Genomic DNA, 18,853 nt, shown 5'->3' on the forward strand with positions numbered 1-18,853 from the left:
AATCCAGCTGTGATACCTATGTACCACAACAATGAACCAGCATGGCCAGCCATATATCCTGAAAGGTGATATCGTGGCACTTCTATCTTGGAACTAATCAACAGCTGTCTAATTGGTCTTAAGGCCCACTCATCAGGAAGGAAATCATGCCTGGTACTAGAACTGAGACAACTACCCAGGGCTGATGAGGTCAGAGGTCTTCAAGGAGAGCCTACTATCACCACTTTACTAAACCCGCATAATTCCCTCCCAGATTCTAAACACTTATCTCTAAGTGGACAAGTAAGTGTAAATTTTACTCCTCATCAAAGAAGCTTGTCTTTGAAGCAGATGGAGACCACTATAGAAAACCACAACTGATCAAAATGCAGAGCAGCTGACAGTTGCTCCAGTAACTTGGCCCCAGAGGCGACATCTAATACACAACTCCTGCACCCAAAGCGCAGGGAACATCTTTCGGCAGAGGACAGAGAGATTCTAAGAGCCAAAGAAACAAGAAAGCTGCAGTGAGACTGTGTCTCCTAGAAATGACAGGACACTACACTCAGGATACCTCAGCAACACATCTGCCCAAACATGACCTGAACAACGACAGCACCACACGACATGCTAATGCAGATGGGGAAACCTCAAAGGGCCCCAACCCCTAGACAAAGAACTACAGACAACTAATCACAGCTGAGGGAGAGAGAATTACTCTTCCCCAGGAATGAACCCCCTAACTGGTTATCCAATGCCAAGTGGTCAGCCCTGAAATCATATACATACAAGCAACATTAAATGGACTCAACAGATTATATATTCATGCATTGTATACATGTAACAATAACAATTAAAGAAAATGAGGCCATGAGTTTGAGAGTAGTTAGGGGACAATATGTGAGGAGTTGAAGGGAGGAGAGGGGAAATTATACAATTATATTTTTAACAATGATTATTTAAAAAATAAAATTTTAAAAAAGAACTTCATTCAATTATTATACAGTCTTGATAACTCTTGATATGCAATATAGATATATGTATATATATATATATATATTTCTCACCCAGAAACTGTCAATATTTTAAAATTATTTAAAATAAAAAATAAAGCCAGGCGGTGGTGGCGCACACCTTTAATCCCAGCACTCAGGAGGCAGAGCCAGGAGGATCTCTGTGAGTTCGAGGCCAGCCTGGTCCACAAAGCGAGTTCCAGGAAAGGCGCAAAGCTACACAGAGAAACCCTGTCTCAAAAAAAATAAATAAAAAATAAAAATAAATAAATAAAATAAAATAAAGTCAGGGATGGTGATACAAACATGAAATCCTAGCAGCCCACTCATACATATGATATTAAAAATCACTTTATAAACATAAAACATACCTCAATATTCTTTTCTACCTGTCTGGCCTTTTCTATGGATTCTTCCTTACCCCTGAGAAATTGATTGTATTCTTTGTTGCGCTCAAGTTTCAACCTTTCCTTAAAAAAGAAATTGAAAGGCAATGTTAACTTCAACTTCGGGGGGGGGGGCTGTTAATATCAAACCAGAATCATACAAATCAGAGCTCTTAGCCTAAATCCAGCTTTACTGTTTACTGGATTTTAAGGACTAGATTTTAAGGACTAGAAAGCCACTGAAAGGAACAAGAAGAGGACTCATCAGCACCGCAGCTCCCCAAGTCTCCCTTGTCATATGCAAACAGACATGACTATATGCTTTTCCATTCATTAGCACGTGATGTCACTAACAGAATGGTACTACTTCAGTTATAAGATATCTTGATTCCTTTCCCCCAGTGCTTCTCAGTGACATATCCTTTCTGCAATTCCCCAAACCACTACCAAAATGCTAATACTAACCATTTTATTCCCTAGGTCAAAGAACTCCTAAACAAAAAAATGGTAAAAATTATATAGACATTTAAAACACTATAACAGAACTGTTGTTGAAATGCAAATACATTGCAGTAGTACATTTTTTTAAATCCTAGTATGTTCAATGTCACTGAAACTCCACAATCTAAAAGAGCACTTTAAAATGAGGTCTGCTTTTCAAAACTTGGTGACTGTCCACTTTGTCTTACATACTACTCGATGTTGCTACCATCTCTCACAAAACAAGAATTGTGTTAGTGGAGTGACAGAAACGTACAGCCAGCTCAGCAACACTAGCCTCTCACATGTACTCATGTCACTGATAACTGCATCACAAAGCACAAATGTGTAGCTCAGGTATCAATGTGGAAAAAATAAACTGAATTATTTGATTAAGTAAATAAAATACAGCAAAACAATCAACACATTAAAGAAATCTATCACATCATTAATGTTCAAAAGAAGTTTTCAAATGACTCAACCAGAAATTCCATAGACTTTTCTAAAGAAAGACTACAGTCAACTAGGGAGAAATGGTGTAACTAGAAGTATATTCTCTCATGCTTTTGAAGCCCCCGGAAACTCTACTCCTACCCACCTACCTTGGCAGATAACCGCTCATCGATAGGAAGAGAAACTCCCAGAGTAGATGGGTCTGTTTCACCCGTAGATAGAAAATTTTTCTGTGTATATAGACATTAAAAATATACATTAGCTAACTGCTTTTGTACATTTCAAAGTGTTTTTACATTCTATATTCTAAGCTGCTACATAATGCACAACAGAAGGATGAAATGGACATGAAGTCAGAGACTGTACATCTAGAAAGCACACCAAACAGAATTCCTTCAAATCAACTTCGGGAAAGAGAGGCTCAAGCTTTAACTCAGATTTGCAACACACATACAGCTTTAGAATGGAGGTGATTACAGTTGTGAAAAGGGTTGGGTTTTTTTTCCAATTTTTATTCCTCTGGGTATAGATTCTTCATTCTTTTAACTTCCTCATCAGTACTTTTATGAATGCCTGCAATGTTTTGTTTTGTTTTTTTCTGTTTGCTGTAGTCATCTAAGTAAGACTAAACTGTGAACGCTGTTGCTGTGTGTCCCTCCATTCATGTCCACTAAGCACTCAGGTGGCTTCAGTGAGCATTGCTGAGCATCAGCCTGGGCATCCAAGGACCTAGAGCTCAAGCTTCTACAACTAACAGCCACACTTACAAGATAAGACAATACTGACCAAGCCAGTTCATCTGACACTCATCCTTCCAAAGAGTGACAACGATGCCTGCCCTGCACAACTATCAAAGTTAGTGTAAGGATCAAACAGGATACAAAACATAAAGTCTCTTTGAACAATTTAAAGCAAATGAAAACCAATCTTTTGATACTACTTCTTAGTCAAAAGAGCTAAATAAGTCACTTAGCTTCTCTGCCTCAGTTCCTTCACCTGTAAAACAGGCAATATCATCTACAACACTACATCATAAAAGCTAAATCAGCATGTGTAGGCTATCCAGTTTTTTGCATTCATGAACACATTAAACAATTATTGATCATTTGATGCTTTCCAATTAGTATTTTATATGTCAAGGAAACAATGATAAGCTTATGTTTCCTCTAATCATTTAGTTAACAAAACAAACATAAACAACTGCAATACTATCTGCTTCAGTAGCATTATATTAAAAACATGGAATGTATGAGAAGATTGTATATGGAAAAAGTAATAAAGGCATTAATAATGTTTCAATAAATCTAAAGTTACAAACGCTAGTTTGAAAGCTGGCTTATGGGAGTCTAATAAGCTTCTTTATCAAAAGGAAACAGGTAAGACAAAGGACTGAGTGGATTCTAACTCTGCTTATCACCATGTCAAAGTACACTATACAACTAATCATTTCGAAGAAGTATAAATGAACAACAACAAAAAAAAAATCCCAATCCTCAACAAAAAGCTATCATTCCTCACTCACAAAACAAGTTTAGGGTAATGCCTGAATTTTTCAACAAAATGAAAAAATAAATAAGTAAGAATAACGTAGCTTTACAAAAACTTGTTTTTTGTTTCTTTCTTTCTTTTTTTTTTTAAACAGCCTCGCTACAGCCCTGATGCTGGCCTAGAACTAACACACTATGTAGAACAGGTTGGCATAGATCCCAAACACCTCCCCCTACCAGGATTAAAGGCATGTGCTACCACATCTGGTAACAAGAACTTGAATTTTATCTGTTCAGTAAATACTAGGTGACTACTATAACTCTGTTATCCATTTGGTGTCCATCAGTATGTTAGGAGGCCATAATTGCTATAGTCAAAATAAATTACTAAACAAACAGAAAGAACAGGCTATGGAGAGTGTAGCTTCTACAGCATGAGAATGAAGATGGTAATCCCGAGTCCCTGTTTGGATATGGTCTATACTGGTTTTTTTTGTTTTTTGTTTTTTGTTTTTTTTTTGGTTTTTCGAGACAGGGTTTCTCTGTGTAGCTTTGCGCCTCTCCTGGAACTCACTTGGTAGCCCAGGCTGGCCTCGAACTCACAGAGATCCGCCTGGCTCTGCCTCCCGAGTGCTGGGATTAAAGGCGTGCGCCACCACCGCCCGGCGGTCTATACTGTTTTTAACACAAGAGATGGGCACTATTTCAAAGTGAAAACATCAAGTAGACAGCCGGATAGAAAAGTGTAAGGCTCAAGAAAGAACTATAGACTAATGGAATTAATTTTCTGACTCAATTTAAAAGCTGTTCTGTCTGCCCAGTAAGAACACCAAAGATCCTTCATTCTAAAAACTACAGGGAAAAAAGTGGTATTTGTTTAGTGGCTCTTCCTGGCAGTGGTTAAATTAATGTTTTGCTTTGTTTACTCTGTTTTGTTTTTCAAGGAGTTCTCTGTATAGCTCTGGCTGTCCTGGAACTCGCTTTGTAGATCAGGCTGGCCTCAAATTCACTAAGATCTACCTGTCTCTTCCTTCCAAGTGCTGGAATTAAAGGTATAAGCCACCACTGCCCGTATGTAATCTTCTTGCTTTCAACTCCCACCTCCAGGTATCATCCAAAGGCTTTAAGAAAATGTCACTACTTTACCACTGTATTTTTAATAACCCATCACAAAAACAACTCCGTCATGGTAATGTAAAGACCTTGCTCCCTTGATCACTCTCCCTTTTCTTTTAAAAAGGCAATTCCTTTTCATGCCCACTCATGACTATTCAGATTGACAGGACCACAGCCATCATTGCTGTGACTGCCAATTTGGTGATCATCTCAAGCCAGGTGGGAAGTTGTTTAAGTAACAACACCCAGAGGATTCTGTGTCAGCCACCATCCAGACTGTTCTTTGTTGCAAGAGGTGAGTGCTGTACCACAGAGCTGTATCTCTAGCCCCCAGATTGCTTTTTTTGTTTGTTTGTTTGTTTTTTGGTTTTGTTTTGTTTTTCAAGACAGGATTTCTCTGTGTAGCTTTGTGCCTTTCCTGGAACTCACTTGGTAGCCCAGGCTGGCCTCGAACTCACAGAGATCCGCCTGGCTCTGCCTCCCGAGTGCTGGGATTAAAGGCGTGCGCCACCACCGCCCGGCCAGATTGCTTTTTAACTGATATTGAGCATGTTAACTATTTTTGAAGAAGGCTGGTTAGACATGGTCCACCTTTGGCTAGCCCAGACATAATCCCTCTCCTTCTGCCTTGCTGTTGCCTAAGATATGACTCGGTGTCTAATAATTCACACTTTGTATAATCCAAGATCCGCCTTCCATTCTTTGACCTTTCAGTACCCTCTACATTTGGTAGCCAGCTCTCACAAGGTGAAAACACATCTTTACAAGGCATGCCAGCACCCTATCATTCCTTTTCTATGGAGGAAGAAAAGGTAGAAAAGAGGAAGATATGACATACAGGACAGGCCTAGGAAGTCAAGCTAGAACAGGAAAGGTGTGACAGGCTAAGGAATTCGAATTTTTATTCAAAAATTAGTGAGAAAGACACTGAAATATTTAAATCAGTTAGCCGCAAGATCATTCTGGAAAGCATCACGAACAATGGACTGACAATCAGTACAAGTTCAGTTAAGGCATAGAATTTAAGTTAATGAGAGTCTCAAACAGGTTGAAGTCACTGTTCTAAAGCAGTTATGCTCTTCATGGACATTTCCAGAAGTCAACGCGTCACCATAGCCCATCACAGACTGCCTTTCAACAACACAATCCTAGGCTTCTGTATCGTTTCTCACTACTTTATAAAAAGGCTATCATCCATCTAGTCAAGCTGGTAAATGTCTCAAATGAACCAAAAGTCCACATCATTCTTCAGTCTATAGTCTCCATTTGAAAAGTTTTCTCTACTCTATTTTGCCTTCTGAATATCCAATTTCTTCCTATCCTGTAATGCCTTATAAAATGATGCTTGCCACTGATTAGGATATCTTATTGTAGTTTCTGATCTCAATGAAATATTATATCCACAGCTAAATCCTAAAGCCCTTGAAGACAGGATCTATAGTGTATTAAACTATTGGTGTTTTTTAAGCATTAATTGAGTGATTAAAGAATATATGAGATTATTTTTAAATAGTTTGTACAACTACTAACTGGTGCTGTTTTCCAACATAAATTAACAAATGTGATCAGTCTGATTAGTACAAAAATATCTAATAATCCAAATCATGACAATACATAGTTCAAAGCATTTTGAAGTATCTCGGCTATTATCTTGTGATCAGTATAAATTGTGGAGCAAAAAATAACATGCTAAAAGCAAGCACACAACAGTTTCAGGCTATTTATAAAGAAAGCAACAGAAACAAATGCAAAGCAGGAATCAAGACAATGACTGCATTAATAGAAAATTGTAATTGTGGACTGTCAAAACGGTGCCACTCAGAAGTCTCAAAAACACAAAGGAAGCTGGTTTTCTACTTGATTTCAATCACTTGAGTGCACATGATTACAAGCTATCACATCTTCTTATACACAAACTAGAAGAGAACATGATACAGGCAACCCTACCTTTCTTTTTGCTTGTGTAATGCCCTAAAGTCAAGAGAAACAAACCGTTGATAAGACGTATTGAGTAAAGGTCTGTTCTTTCCAATTACAAGTCAGAGACAGCTTGAAACAAGTATTTCTAAAGCAATGGAAAGGCCAAGAGTATGTGGACTCTAGAAACATGACTGCTTGAATTTTTTTTTCCCCCCCGGAGCTGAGGACCGAACCCAGGGCCTTGCGCTTGCTAGGCAAGCGCTCTACCACTGAGCTAAATCCCCAACCCCTAAATATTTTTCTAACCTACAAAGAAAATTGCATCATAAGCCTCTAATTTAACTCTTAACTAATCTGACATTGCAAAAGGGTTCTGCTAGATAAAACATTAAATCATAAAGCAAAGCTGTTGGTGGCCGTTAAGAACTGAATATGAACTGTCCCAAAAGGCTCTTGCTGAAGGAAATGGATCACTTGGGACATGTCAACTGGGAGGCTGTATCTTCTGCCCAGACCCTTCCTGTCTAATCTTCGATTCCTGCCCGTCATGATATGTCAACCTGCCTCTGCTGCATGTTCCTACACAGGTCCACAGCAATGGAGTCAGCTGACTGCAGCCTGGACCTCGAAAATCTTCTCTCTCTTATAGGGTTTTCTCTCAGACAGATATTTTGTCACAGTAATGAAAAAAACCTGACTGAATACAGTTAACAAGACTATTAACTGAAAATGTATAAGCTTACCAAATAAAAAGATAATTAGTAACTAAAATGCTTCATGTCATTTGAATACCCTGTGGGGAATAGTGGAAATGCTCCTTTAGACGCAGATAGCTTTACAGAAAACAAACAACCACTGTTTACAGTGGTTAATCTCATTAGTGTTAAAATCCATTTCCGTAGTAAACACTCTCCTGTGCTGGAGACTAAATCCAGAGCCTTGCTGAACTACAAAGCTCCAGGAAGAGTCTATTACTCCACAGCACAAATTCTCACCTTTTTTCCACCAATAATTAATTTTGACTACACTAGGTGACCAGATATCACATACGATCAACACTTCCCAAAAGTAAATTTAAGGGATAAATTCCAACAGACAAAACACGACTCATTAATAGAATGTCTTACCTGAGTAAGATAGCGTCTATAATCTTGCCTCAATTCTTCTTTTAATTTATGTTTTTTCCGTTCATAATCTTCTCCAAGTGGTAAACTTAATCCATAATCAATTCCTGAAAAAGAAAACAATTTAAGTAGCATATTCCTTTTCAAAGCAATTTCAATGAACTTCCCCCTCCTGTAACAAAGCACATAGGGTTTCATGTTTTGAATGCTTTGGTGGGTGATACACAGATGCTGTGGTAATGATTCCCACTTGTGAACCACAGCCATCCTATTCCCTGGCCAGAATATGGTGTTTCTATGTACCTATATTAACACAGTCTCAGGTTATTGTATATGCAAGAATGTGTGTAAGTGTATAGTACCTTTGTCCCGGTGTAGACAAATTATCACCAAGCATCTTGTTTTTCTTCTCTTCATTTGTTTTTTTTTTTTTTTTTTTTTTTTTTTTGGTTTTTCGAGACAGGGTTTCTCTGTGTAGCTTTGCGCCTTTCCTGGAACTCACTTGGTAGCCCAGGCTGGCCTTGAACTCACAGAGATCCGCCTGGCTCTGCCTCCCGAGTGCTGGGATTAAAGGCGTGCGCCACCACTGCCCGGCCTCTTCATTTGTTTTTATTGTTGCTGTTGTTTTGAGACCTATTTCCTCCAGCAAGGCTAGACTAACCAGAGTTTCCAGTACCTCCCAAATATAATTTTTAAATTTTTAGGAAATAAAAATAATCACTTCTAAGGCTAAAGATGTGGCTCAGCTGGTCAAGTATTTGCCTAGCACACAGGAAGCCCTGGGTTGGATCCCTAGCACTGTGTGAACACAGTGTGGTACTACACACCTGTAATCCCAGATCTTCGGAGGGACAGGCAGGAAGACAAGAAGTTTCAGACCATCCTTGGCTGCAAAGACTTTAAGGCCAGCCTAAGGTTCATTAGGCCCTGTCTCAAATTAATTCATTAATTTTTAATTATTTATATAATTTATATAAATATTTAACTAATTACAAAACAAAAATTTTTACTTATAAAAGAAAAAGCTTACAATTATTCTAGAAGAAATAGTAGATGAATTTATAAACTGTCATAAAAATATCCATTTATTTACTCCTCACAATTCACGGAATTATGGATATGTGCTATGTATGTGTCATCTGTTTTTATTTTAGACCAGTGAACTCAGGAGGAAAGGCCACGGTTACATATGTACAAATGGATGTCTACTATTTCATAATACAGTACATTTTACTTTACACTCTAAACACTGGGAATTCTCTTGATAAAAATATCTGGCCTAGCCAAGTGGCGGTGGTGCACGCCTTTGATCCCAGCACTCGGGAGCCAGAGACAGGCAGATCTCTGTGAGTTCAAGGCCAGCCTGGTCTACAGAGCGAGATCCAGCACAGGCACTAAAACTACACAGAGAAACCCTGTCTCGGGAAAAATAAAAAAAATAAAAGAAAAAGAAAGAAAGAAAGAAAGAAAGAAAGAAAGAAAGAAAGAAAGAAAGAAAAGAAAAGAAAAATATCTGGCTTATTTAATTCCTTGGTGAAAAAGACTTTAACAGGCAGGGACATCTCAACACATGTTCCCACAATTCACATGAAAGGCATCTAAAGCATTCCTTAAGTCTTGACTTTATATCAACCTAAAAGGAAATTCTTCCCTCCCAGAGAAATGTTATGTTTTTAAATACAGATTTTAAGCTGAAGGAGAGAACTAGTAAGAGAGTTTTGTTGTCATTTTTTTTAAGTTGTGTGTATACATGCACACAAATGCACATACACATGCCATAGCACATGTATGGCGGTCAGAGGACAACTCTCAGGACTCGGTGTCTTTCCTGCTATATTGGAGATTTCAGGGATCGAACTTGGGTCATCAGGCCTAAGTGAGAGTAATTCTTCTACCTGCTAAGGCACTTCGCTGGCCTTTTTTGTTGTTGTTAATTTTTAATTGTTTTTTATTTTTTATTTTTTATTTATTACATATACAGTGTTCTGTCTGCATGTATGCCTGCAGGCCAGAAGAGGACACCAGATTTCATTACAGATGGTTGTGAGCCACCATGTGGTTGCTGGGAATTGAACTCAGGACCTCTGGAAGAACACCCAGTGCTCCTAACCTCTGAACCATCTCTCCAGCCCCAACTTTTGTTTTAATTAGCATACAAAATAATGGGCTTCATTCACATGCATTCTCCCTCTCATTCAGCAGGAGGATGAGTGTGGAACTAAAGGAGATCAATGAAAACAAGCCCATGCTATATACAACTTTTTAACAATTGATAACCATGGAATGGGTACCAAATCAATGCAGAAATGGTCTGGGCATGGTGGCACACACATGTAATGACAGCACTCAGGAGATAGAGGCAGGAAGACCAGAAGTTCAAGGTCATTCTCACCTACATAAGGAGTTCGAGGCCTGTCTAGGAAACATGAGACTGTGTCTCAAAAAATAAAATAAATTTGAAAATGAACATATAAATGAATGGCTGAGCAAGAGGAAGAAATGAGAAGGAAGGGGCAAGAATGCCATCCTCTCTGGGTTTCATGGCTGCTTTTTAACAGTTTGGTTACTACCAGTAACTAATAACCAACGCTACATATCTAATGACATGAAGTCACAATGGACATCTATGGTGTCAAGGAGAAAATGACAATGCTCAAAGGGTGATATCTTCCTACAGGCCAGCCTTCCCAGGCCGAAGACAAGCCATCTGCAGCTTCCTGGAAGTCACAGTCCTACAGTGTCTTTTACTACAATTCTGAGTTCTATTTGTAGGCCTCTCTAGAAGAACTGGAAGAAAAATCTGAAACTGTGTTCGGTAATAATTACTGACCTTATAAAGTCCAACTTTATTAAGAGTACTGCTCTTCACAAACCCAGGTACTCCAGAGCTGAAGCACATCACAGACTGTAAGTTTAAGGCTTGCCTGGACTAGAGTGAGCCTGAGCCCAGCCTGGGCCTCGAGGAGACCCTGTCTACAAAGTCAAGAGGTGCAGGGATGTAACTCAGTGCTAGAGTGCTGGCCTAAGAGGCACAAAGCCCTGGAGCCGACCCCCACTACTGCACTGCAAAAGGAATTTGCTTTCCACTACTGATTCAAATACTATTTGTACCACTGGCTTAGTAAGCAATCATAGGGAACGCTTCCTGCATTATTAGTAAATCTAATATAAGCTTGGAATGGTAGTGTACCCCTTTCATTTCAGCATTTGAGAGGCAGAGGCAGTTGATCTCCTAGTTTGAAGCCAGGCTGGTCTATATAGCAAGTTCTAAGTCAGGAAAAACTACACAGTGAGACCTTGTCTCGTTTTATTTATTTATTTATATAATATATACATTATATAAATTTAGGTTTAGTCAAGATAAGTACCATTTGACTCTGAGTTGTGTCACCTAGTGCTAAACTCTTACGTTGTTAGAGGTGGGTCATAAAATCAAAAGGGTCTGGTGAGACGGCTCAGTGGCTAGAAGCGCCTGCCCTGAGCTCAGTCTGGACCCCGCAGGAAGAAGCGACTCCAGTAAGTTGTCTGCCCTCCACAGCCTCTGTCATATCTGCACCCACATTCACACACACACACACACACATCATACACACAGTGATAACAAGAATACAGTAAAATGTCAGTAAATAAAATGAACTGTACAGAGCAATTTCAATAGTTACTCATTTCCATAAAGCACTAACAGTGGCACTTAACTTGAGCTAAGAAACATAGTGAGACTTACTTAGCTGTTGTCCCTGGTGATTCTAGTGGCAAGAAAAGTATTAGTGTCATTTAAAGTGATGTCACCTCACATAAGCATCAGTGACAATGGCAGTTAACATTATGCTTCAGTCAAGAAGTATTAGACTTCTGTAAATAGTTGTGGGATTAAAAAAATACTTAAACCTAAAGTATACAATCACTCTTACATTAATTCACCTAAGAAGGTACTCACAATCAGCACTGTTCGAAACAAATTCCCATAGAGCATTTCTTCCTTTCACACTACATAACAACCAAGACATCACTGTATTCACAGCTATACTTCGTTATAGTAAAAAGATGAAAACCAAAATTAGCAAAAGGAAGAGGCGTTTGCAGCAAACCCCAGCAGAAGCTGGGCACCAGCTGCCGAGGGCTCTTCCCTGATGGGGTCACACACAACACAGCAGTCCCTTCAGCCACAGGTTGTGACAACCCACACAGGGTGCTGTCTCCCAGGAAGCTATTAGAGAACCAAGAGTCCAGGCTTCCCAAGAGAAAGCAAATAGCGAGCATCCACGTGCTTTACACAGACTGCGGCACAACGAGCCGTCCTCATCACTTACTGATAGTTTTACGTCAGTGTGGGGACCACCTGGAGGCAAGTCCAAACACGGGCCAGTCTTACAAGAAAACTGTTTAAACAAGCAGTTCAAGATCAACGATGTCAACAGTGTTCTGCACAAGGAAGGACTAGGAACAGAAGAGGAAAACCCAAAGGGGGTGTGGTGTTATATTGTTGTAGCTTGAGTTTTCCTGCCTGGCCCACGGTCAGGGCAAATCTCTCTCACCTGCCAGTCTCACAGCTGCTCAGACCCAACCAAGTAAACACAGAGACTTATATCGGTTACAAACTGTATGGCCGTGGCAGGCTTCTTGCTAACTGTTCTTACAGCTTAAATTAATCCATTTCTATAAATCTATACCTTGCCACATGGCTCGTGGCTTACTGACATCTTCACATGCTGTTTGTCATCGTGGCGGCTGGCAGTGTCTCTCTGACTCAGCCTTCCACTTCCCAGCTTTATTCTCCTCCTTGTCCCGCCTACACTTCCTGCCTAGCCAATGGGCAATCAGTGTTTTACTTATTGACTAATCAGCAACACATTTGCCATACAGAGCATCCACAGCATATTGTGTACCCTAATAAAATTTGCCTGTAGATCAGAGAACAGAACAAGCCAATAGATTAAACATAGAGGCCAGGCAGTGGTGGCACACACCTTTAATCACACGTCTTTACTCTCAGGAAGTGACGGCTGGGCAGAGAAAGGTATACAAGGCGTGAGGAGACAGGAACTAAAGGTTTTTCGGCAGAAGCATCCCTTTCAGCTAGGGGCTTTTTCAGCTGGAGCCTTTCGGGTGAGGACTCAGAGGATTTCAGTCAGAAGATTCCTGGAGCTGGAGAGGTGAGATGCGGCAGTGGCTTGTTCCTTTGTCTCTCTGATCTCTCAGCATTTACCCCAATATTTGGCTCCGGGTTTTTTAATTAAAGACCTTTTATAATTCAAGTTACCAGGGAGCCTGCCAAGCCAAGGGAAAACAACAGATCATGGGAGAAGTAGAGTCTGATTGTAAAAGGAACAAGTAGGACATTTCCTTACAATTTTCTTGACTTGTTGCCAGGTTATGGAAAAATCCTTTTTTAAACCTTTACTATTGACATGATGTTTTTTATGAAATTCTGAGACCTCCAGCATATTTCCTATCAATAGTTTATCAATCTCATCATTACCTTGTGCTAGAGAGTAAAGAGAACCTGCCTCAAACGGTGTCTCTCTTGTGTAGGGTGATCTTAAATTCTCATCTAATACAGGTCAATTTGGAAATGATGTATCATCTTAAAGTTTGTGACATCATAGTTAAATACAGTAGTAATAATCAGTAATATATGAACCCCAAATACTCATTTGCCAGTGAAAACTTTTGATGGCTTAATGTCTAAATACCAAGTAACAAAAAATTTTATGATTTTGCAAATTCCTATCTTTAAGATAATGATGATATACTTCTAAAAAGATTTAAGGTAGATTATAATGTCTTCTGAAACTAAGTACCTAGATTTGGACAAGATAAACTTCAGTGTTTAAGAGGCAAATTTGCCAGAAGAGTATCCTACACACCATTGATACCTATTCAGGATGGGCAATTGCTCTAAGTTCCGCAAAGGCTGATTCTGTAATCATGCATTTGCTAGAAGTTATGGCCATAATGGGTATACCTGAACAAATTAAAACTAGCAATGCTTCAGCATATGTCTCTGATAAAATGAAACACTTTTTTGCGTACTACAATATAAAGCATATTACAGGCATACCACACAATGCTACAGGCCAAGCAGTCATAGAAAGATCAAATCAAACTCTAAAGGATATGCTAAATAAATGCCTTTCAGGTGAGGACTCAGAAACATTCAGTCAGAGGATTCCTGGAGTTGATGAGGTGAGACATGGCAGTGGCTTATTCCTTTGTCTCTCTGATCTTTCAGCATTTACCCCAATTATCTCATCCCTGGTTTTTCATTAAAAGACCATTTAACAATTCAAGTTACACCCAGTGACATAATAAAAGCAAAGCAGTAACAGAGAATACACCTGTGACCACAAACTAGTCCAGTGAAAACAATGTCTGAATCAAATGAATTGATTGTATTTGACTTACTTTTTGTGAACATGTTTCAATCCCCATCAAGATACATGAATCACACAAGATACATATTATTGACAATATGTGTGTTTTAAAATTTCCAAATACTTCATACTAAGACATAATTTTAAAAATCAGTATGGGTGTAGTATTACTTTTATAGTTCCAATCTGGTCATCAACAACAAAAGGATGGTCCTTGGGCTGGGGAGCTTAATGGGTGAAGAGCTTGCCATGAGGCCCTGAGTTCAATCCCTAGCACCTATATAGAAAACTGGGTGTGGTGCAGGCTTGGAGTCAGGAAGAAACAAGTAGAACCCAACCTCTGCAGTACGGCCAACAAGCACAGTCCAAACGGCAAGCTCAGTTCCCGGTCAGTGAGCCTATCTCCAAAGTAATCTCTGCTGCGGAATTACACCCAAGGATGGCCTCTGGTCTCTATGTGTACATTACACACTCACATCCACACAAAACATGGTCCTGAATAATGTTTCATATATTTTATACTTCCTTGATTCTTTCTTATTAAAATGATGTATCTGTATATGTATGTGCACACCACTATGTGGGTCCTAGGGATGAAACTCAGGTCCTCAGACTTGGTGGCAAGCATCTTGACCAGCTGAGCCATCTTGCCAGGCCCTCTGAATTTTAAACAAAGCAAGTCTATCATTTTTAATCACCAAAAGAGGCTCTCTCATGTACACACACACTCAAAACCTTCTTAAATTTTGTTACTAATTTTTAGTATGTCACACAGTTTCTAATATTATTTCCATCAATCACAACCAGAAAGTTCTCCACGTTACACTTCATATGCAGTCTGTATTGCCATATGTAAGATTCCAAAGTAAAGTTCCAAAGAAATCTCTTTTTCCTGAAGAAACAAACCTCTTTCACAATGTCCTGCTCAGTCAATCTTATAATCAGTTCTACAAATGCAGCACCATACCTAAGGATCCCTTGGGCTGCTGGCTGTTCGGTGGTATGTTCTCCTTAGCCATAGAGATTAGTATTTTACTGCTTTCAGAGAGTTTCTCTGGTGCCTTTCCCTGGAAAAGACAAGATATTTACAAATCAAAGGGGAATGCCACAAAATGTACAATTCATCTCAAAACTTATTCAACATACTAAATAACTTAGAAAAAATTACACAGCACAGGGATTGAAGTAAAGTTTGAGAAAGCAACAGAAATTACTTACATACTGTAACACCTGTTCTGGTACCTAACTCATTCTCTTAGAATTGAGTCTCTATGAAATGCCAGGCACTGTACCTGACCCTAGAAATGTCAGAGTAAAGCTGAAAGCTTCTGTTACAGAGTTTATACACTGCTGGGGTGGGGATGGCGGGGGGGGGGGGGGGGGGGGGGGGGGGGGGGGCGGCACAAAAGAAACATAATAGTTAGTTAGACTGCATGGTGTGTAAAGAGTGGGGATGAGGAGATGCTTCAGTCAGTCAAGTGCGCTCTCTGCAAGTCTGAGGACCAGAGCTTGGACTCCCAGCATCCAAGTAAAAGCCAGGCCCAGCAGATGTGTCTGTAACCTGAGCTTAGGGGAATCAGAGACACATAGATCTTGAAGTTCATCAGCCAGGCAGCACAGCTAATTTTATAAACTCCAGGCTGAGTGAGAGGTCCCCATCTCAAAAAAGAAGGTGGTAGTATTGAGGAAGACACCTACTGTGGACATCAGGCTTCCTTCCGCATGCACTTGTGGATACCCACATGAACATATACCTCTCTCGTCTCTGTCCCTCCCTCTCCCTCTGTCCCTCTCCTCTCCCTCTCTCTCCTCTCTCCCTCCCTCTCCCCTCTCCCTCTCTCCCTCTCCTCTCTCCCTCTCCCGACAGGGAGGGTCTATGAAGACAAAAGACAGATCAAGATTAAAAGGCCCAGATACGCTGAGGGAAGGCCTGCAAGGCCTCAACAAGCAGTGGCTCTTAAACTAGTACATAAAGATCATTTAATAAAGCTGTAAAGTAACACACTCAAACATGCAAACTCATCCTCGTATATCAAATAACTATGAGCGTGCCCTGAAGCTGGGTGAGGGCACCAACCTGAATCCACCCGTGTCTACCTGAACTATGAACGTCCCCTGCCACTGGTAAGGGTACCAAGCTGAATCCATCCCTGTGTCTACCTGAACAAACTATTTAACTCCTTTTAGCCTCATTTTCTTCATCTCTAAAACAAAACAAAATGTCTCTACTTGATAAAGATGTTATGACTAAATGAAATGCTACACACATGAAATGCTACACACAGCTCCTAATGTAACCCCTTGCACACAGCAGACTCTCTGGAAGGAAGACAGCCACAGGCAGTGCTTAAAAGAACGAGTGAGCACTTACTGTCTACCAACTCCAGCATCTCAGTCTCATTAACTTCCCAATGCCTCAGTTTACCTATCTGAAAATTATAATTAAGAAATAGAACATTGTGCCGGGCGGTGGTGGCGCACGCCTTTAATCCCAGCACTCGGGAGGCAGAGCCAGGCGGATCTCTGTGAGTTCGAGGCCAGCCTGGGCTACCAAGTGAGTTCCAGGAAAGGCGCAAAGCTACACAGAGAAACCCTGTCTCGAAAAACCAAAAAAAAAAAAAAAGAAATAGAACATTGAAATATAACCTTTTAAGGCTATGTCATATCCATATTTACCACTCATATGTTAACTTATATAAATAAAATTTATATAGATAACTTATAAATAAAATTTATATATAAAAAAATTTATATGACGATAATTTGGTTATCTCTGTGTGGGACAGATGCTAAGCCAGATGAGACACTGGGGAAAAGGTAAGCCAGAAATGACTTGGGCGAGCTATTCTATACAGACATATGGTACAGACGGTGTCTTGTTACCACACACTGAGTCCTTGAGGGATGATACCCATCTGCATCAGAGCAGTTCCAGAGCCCAGGATGGCTCCTAGCACAATCTCAGTATTGGCTAAACGAATCCATCACTCATGTCAAAATGAAAAACAATTTAAGAGAACTTTCCAGCATTGCTTTCCAGAAACAACTATTAACATACTTGTTCTAAAAAGCAAAGAGTACTGTTGTGGGATATTTGTACACTATGTGAAGACGTAATTTGGTATAATAAAAAGCTGAATGGCCAATAGCTAGGCAGAAAGTATAGGAGAAATTTCCAGGGAGAGAAAGAGAGAGGAGGAGAATCTAAGTGCACAGGGGACACCAGGAGACATGGAGAGAAAACAGTAGGTACAAGATGGAAGAGCGGTCATGCCACATGATAGAACACAGATTAATAGAAATGAGTTAAGTTATAAGAGCTAGTTAGGAACAAATCGAAGCTACAGGCCGAGCTCTCATAATTAATAAGAAGTCTCTGTGTCATTATTTGGGTGCTAGCTGGCGGGACAGAAAAGATTTGTTACATAGTACAAAATAAATTACCCCAATAAATTTACTAATACTATATAAAAACGTATTTACTCATTAAATACTCTTTTTCACATAAAAATCTGAGAACTTGCTTTTACATCTTACCTTCTGGTCCTTCTGACTCCTATTCATCTTGGTAAAACTTATTAAAACTCCAACTAAAGAGAATATTGTGAGATATAAAATCCCACCAAAAATGAACTCAAAATCTCCCAATTCACGTCTACTCAGGTTCTCCAAATCAGAACAAGGGTGTACTAATCAAATCAAGTACAAGACAGGAGAGTCTCAATGGTGGAGCCCTCAGAGATGTCTCAGTGAAACACACTTGGTTGGTGTTTTCACTGTTGGTTGGGGTGGGGATGGGGGGTTATCTCTTTGTTTGTTTGTTTGTTTGTTTGTTTGTTTGCAAGGTAGGGTCTCACTATGTAGCTCTGACTAGCCTGGAATTCCTGCTGTATAGATCAGGCTGGCATTGAACTCACAGCAATCCACCTGCCTCTGCCTCCTAAATGCTGGGATTAAAGAAATGCACCACCCACATCCAATTTGATGGAACAAATTGTTGGCAGACAATTACTAATCTTGCCTTCATCTCCATGTAAGGTGGATCACTTTCCAATTCTGCTTTGTCTCTGGCCAGCTTCGCTTTCTGTTCTTCAATAAATTCATCCAAGCTATCTGTCATTTTGTAGTTTCTGAAAAAAAAAGAAAAGTCTTCAATGAGCACAACTATATTGCAGTGTTTTAAGCTAAAGTATTAAGACAACATCTTAGTCCACATTTAGTACTGAATCTCACTTAATCACATTGAGAACTTCAAACTCAAGCATGAACATAAATAGTCTGTCTCTTCCACCTTCCCATAAAAGCCTACAATGCAGGTTAAAGCACAGAAAAAGAAATGCAGTCAAAGGAGTTTATACCCAGGCATGAAAACTTCACAATGAAAAACATTCCATACAATTATGTAACTAAAAAATTTAACAAAGGAAATCAACAGTCATTAGCATAATCCATATTCACACTATCAAAAAAACAAAAAGGAAATAGTCAAAAAACTTATATCTTTAAAACACTTTTCTCTGA

At 39.6% G+C, this 18,853-nt stretch overlaps 1 protein-coding gene across 10 annotated transcripts in view; it reads right to left on the reverse strand.

Moving 5' to 3' along the window:
• Cspp1 (centrosome and spindle pole associated protein 1) overlaps positions 1-18,853 on the reverse strand; it is a 91,555-nt gene that overhangs the window by 59,924 nt on the left and 12,778 nt on the right. For 7 of the 10 annotated variants that reach the window (XR_009377517.1, XR_009377515.1, XR_009377516.1 and 4 more), the window contains exons 2-7: positions 18,354-18,462; positions 15,300-15,399; positions 7,962-8,065; positions 6,862-6,885; positions 2,461-2,541; positions 1,364-1,462 (exon numbers count right to left, since the gene is read on the reverse strand). Coding sequence is in view for 7 of the 10 variants with exons in the window: in XM_059254015.1 (XP_059109998.1) it covers positions 1,364-1,462; positions 2,461-2,541; positions 6,862-6,885; positions 7,962-8,065; positions 15,300-15,399; positions 18,354-18,452 (507 nt within the window). In the remaining 3 variants the exon portion in view is untranslated. The remainder of the gene's footprint in view (positions 1-1,363; positions 1,463-2,460; positions 2,542-6,861; positions 6,886-7,961; positions 8,066-15,299; positions 15,400-18,353; positions 18,463-18,853) is intronic. The other 3 variants (XM_059254018.1, XM_059254014.1, XM_059254020.1) reach the window with 1 other exon arrangement.

This window comes from Peromyscus eremicus, chromosome 2, assembly GCF_949786415.1.
Source record: "Peromyscus eremicus chromosome 2, PerEre_H2_v1, whole genome shotgun sequence".
Lineage (NCBI taxonomy): Eukaryota > Metazoa > Chordata > Mammalia > Rodentia > Cricetidae > Peromyscus > Peromyscus eremicus.